At 35.9% G+C, this 3882-nt stretch overlaps 2 protein-coding genes across 3 annotated transcripts in view; both read right to left on the reverse strand.

The window, feature by feature from the left end:
• LOC108973068 (5'-nucleotidase domain-containing protein 3) overlaps window positions 1–3882 on the reverse strand; it is a 34447-nt gene that overhangs the window by 20234 nt on the left and 10331 nt on the right. The gene's annotated exons all lie outside the window — the stretch shown is intronic.
• LOC108973069 lies at window positions 307–1420 on the reverse strand. The gene is made up of 2 exons (XM_018940086.1): window positions 830–1420; window positions 307–773 (listed from the first exon to the last, which is right to left on the reverse strand). Exons 1-2 carry the CDS (start codon window positions 1053–1055, stop codon window positions 655–657), a joined length of 345 nt encoding a protein of 114 aa, XP_018795631.1. The 5' UTR covers window positions 1056–1420; the 3' UTR covers window positions 307–654.

Here is a 3882-nt window from a genome sequence, read left to right on the forward strand (position 1 = left end):
GGAGAAGGACCTGGCTTCACTTGGAATATCTAATTGGCGCCACGTAGCGAAAAGAAGAAACGACTGGCGCGCTGTTGTTAACTCGGCTATAATCGCGTACGCGGTGTCTACGCCAATCAAGAAGAAGAAGAATTATTTAGTTATTTGCTTAAAATAAGCATTTTATATTTTACACAATTTTCATTTCATGCACAATAACAAAAGTATTCCTTGTCGACATATAATAAGTGTTGCCATAATTACACATTTATCAACAGAATAAAAATGAATATAAAAACTCAAACGCAGGAAACAAATACCATCTGAAATAAATTTTTCATTGTAATAACAAAAGTTTTAAGGCTTATATGTATGTTTAATTCCATCTAATAATTTAACAGAAGGATCATGATGATTATTTGCAATATTTTTTCTCCAAATATATTCAAAAATTAAATTGGAAAAATCTTCACTATTATTATAATTGTCCTTAATAAAAAAACGTTTAATTACGCGCCACTGGGACTCGATGCGTTGAGTGTGGGTCCCGTCCTCGGCGACGAACGGATTATCGGGGTCGCTGTGATTAACCCGTCGGTGCTCATACCCGTGACTGGCCAGACAGTACGCCTTCCAGCAATCAGTACATATTATACTGCCTTTTGCTACGTGCTTCTATATCAAAGGTATGAGCACCTCAGCAGACCTTACATTGCCGGGACATACCTCCAGCCTAAGGTCGTCACTCCCTTCCTCAACCATCCCTAGAACCCAGTGGCCCTCGACTCTCCGCCCTAAAATAAGAGAAAATATATTAATTACATAACAAAAATTATATTTTTATTATTACCTTTGTTGCATTTTCTCTTCCCAAACTTGCTTTCATCTATTTGAACAGTTTCACCAGGGCCACCAATTTTACCTATCGCTACCTGATGGTCAACCTGGTATAATACTACGGCTTCGCGGCAGTAATTATACCAGTCACATATAGTAGCGCTAGATAAAACTGGTTCCCTGATAAAACTGTTTTTTCTCACTTCCGCATGCGACCAATGAGATGCATACGCATACATCAGATAAAATACCTGTGGAAGTGGGATTTTCACGTTGTCGAACAAGGTAACGCTCGACCTTGCCAACGCAGTTCGGTTCCGACAACCCCCTTCATCATCGCAACACCCCAACAGTGCTACTTTTATTTAATGCCAGCGTCATTGGCACGTTATGCGTACGGCAAATTTTACCTTTTAGAATCAAACCTTGTTCTTCGGCAAAGGAAATACATTTCTCTTTAGAGTCAAATGTTCGGATTATTTTTCCAATATTCCACATTGACTTCACTTCCGACGCTTTAAGCACATTGGTTCGCTTTGTAACATCTCGGCTCTTTGACGCTCCGACACAATCTATTTAAATACCTTAAGTTATATTTTTATCAATTTAAAACTTATATTACTTACCTGATGAATTTGCACTCACTCGCTTTTTAACACCTCGGCTGGTTGACGCTCCGACACAAGCTATTTAAATACCTTAAATTATATTTATATCAATTTAAAACTTAGATTACTTAASTGATAAATTTGCACTCATTTTTTAAAATACAACTTTTAATAATTATATCTTGATATATATATATATTATAAATTTTATGCTCTTTAAATTTGTATTCTGAATTTATGCATGTATCCAATCGCGGAATTCAAATGAAATAAATATGAAACTTATTACAAAACGGGAAAAAAGAAACGGTACATTGTTTAGTTGTAACAATACCCGTTATAGAAAATGTAATTTAAAAAGAGGGAAACGCGCCATTGCTAAATGTGAAGATAATGACAAAACGGACAACAAAAACAACGGTACCTTGTTTAGTTGTAACAATATCTTTTATAGAAAACGTACTTTAAATAGGGTGATATACCCTCCAGGGTGTGCCAGGTTTTTTTCGAGTAAAACTCCTTTTTGCGTTGGCGGCCTTCGGCCGCGCTTCAAAAAAATAGCCCTGGCCGATCCAACACCGGGGTGGGCCAACACCAGGATATGTCAGGTTTTTTTTTTTTTTCTAGAAAAGTCCTTTTTGCGTTGGCGGCCTTCGGCCGCGCTTCAAAAAAAATAACCTTGGCCGATCCAACACCGTGGTGGGCAAACACCAGGGTGTGAAGTTTTTTTTTCGAGTAAAACTCTTTTTGCGTTGGCGGCCTTCGGCCGCGCTTCAAAAAAATAACCCTGTCTGATCCAACACCGGGGTGCGCCAACACCAGGGTGTGCCAGGTTTTTTTTGTGAAACTCCTTTTTGGGTTAGTGGCCTTCGGCCGCGCTTCAAAAAAATAATCCTGGCCGATCCAACATCAGGTTTTTTTTTCGAATAAAACTTACTTTTTACTCATGTTATAGCAAGAAAAGAGATAATGATTTATGTATTTTGGGGATAAACCTATTTTTTATTCGTTTGATAAATGTGTAGATATGGCAATACTTATTATTTGACAACACGGAGAACTTATTGTTATTGTGCGTGTAATAATATTTATGTAAAATATAAAATGCTTATTTTAGCAAATATTTAAAATATTAATAAAAAATAGAATAGAAATATTGTAGTGAAGTGTAAGTGTATAAAAAGTGCAAAATATTAAAGAAAAAGTTACTTTAAATCGAGAAATTACAAAATTAATATTTGCGAAATTTACAACCTTAAATGCATATATCTCGAAAACTACAAGTTTGCGGCGGCAACAATTATATATTTTCTTAACCTGGAGCATCAGCCCTATCCACCACTTTTACCCCGCAATCGTGGGATGGTACAATAAAGCCGACCCAAAAATCGCGCGATTTTTTATTCCAAATTTTCGCCTGCGGCGCTTTTCAGGGAGCTTTGAAATTTTCTTTGAAAACAGTATTACATAAAATAATATCCAATTTTTTTCAAAGATGATGATATTGCCAATTTTATTATTTAGGGGGTCTTGTACAAATGGTTGGTTGGGTTATCTAGGTACTTCAACTACTTGTATGCATTATTACCGACACAATTTACAATTTTTAATTTTCAGTGTTTTTATTATTTAAATAAAGTGGATTTCCACTTTAATTCATTGAAATAATAAAAATAATAAACATAGAGTCACTCTATGCCTAAAAATACATAAATTTTATAATAATTAAAAACTACGATTTTACACCATTTTCAGGAGGCTGCCCTAGAGCCATTAAGGGGGAAAGGGTGCTATTATTCAAAAGCTCCATTCATTACCTTTCCAATGAGGGGGGTAGCAAGCCCCCAGCCCCCTCCCCCTTTGCGCAAAACCTCTTCAAAAAGGGATACTAAAGCGAACATTCCCCGAAAGAACTCTGAACACCCCGGTGTTGGATCGACCAACAAACGAAAAAAAAATAACCTTGGTCGATCCAACGCCACGATTCTGATTACTTTGGCGGAAGGGTAAAAAAAACCGAATTTTGTGTGTAAATGGGGTATGCGTAGATCGGGGAGCTTTTCCAAAGGAGGAATATCCAAATATAACATAACAATAACTTATATTTTTAAAAATATTTACGATTAAAAGTTCAAACATTTGCACTGATAGCACACTGTATTTCTCTATCTTTCACTAAATTTATTCACGCTTTTCACTCTGTATGTTTAAATATACACTCTAAACATAAAAATAAGTGGCACAATTCCGATTTCTTTGGCACCGCGATTTGAAGGTACCGTTGAAAAGASGACCGCAAACGCTTAGTTTAGGAGATATTCGACCTCAAAGTTCCAAAATTCGCAAAATTCGGACATTTCAAGTGGCAATTTCACCACTTTAAACACACTTTATTCACATTTTTCACTTTAAACTAATTAATTCACACTATAAACTTTTAAATAAATCCACATTTTAC

The sequence above is a fragment of the Bactrocera latifrons genome, unplaced genomic scaffold (assembly GCF_001853355.1).
Source record: "Bactrocera latifrons isolate USDA-ARS-PBARC rearing strain unplaced genomic scaffold, ASM185335v1 scaffold_450, whole genome shotgun sequence".
Classification (NCBI taxonomy): Eukaryota; Metazoa; Arthropoda; class Insecta; order Diptera; family Tephritidae; genus Bactrocera; species Bactrocera latifrons.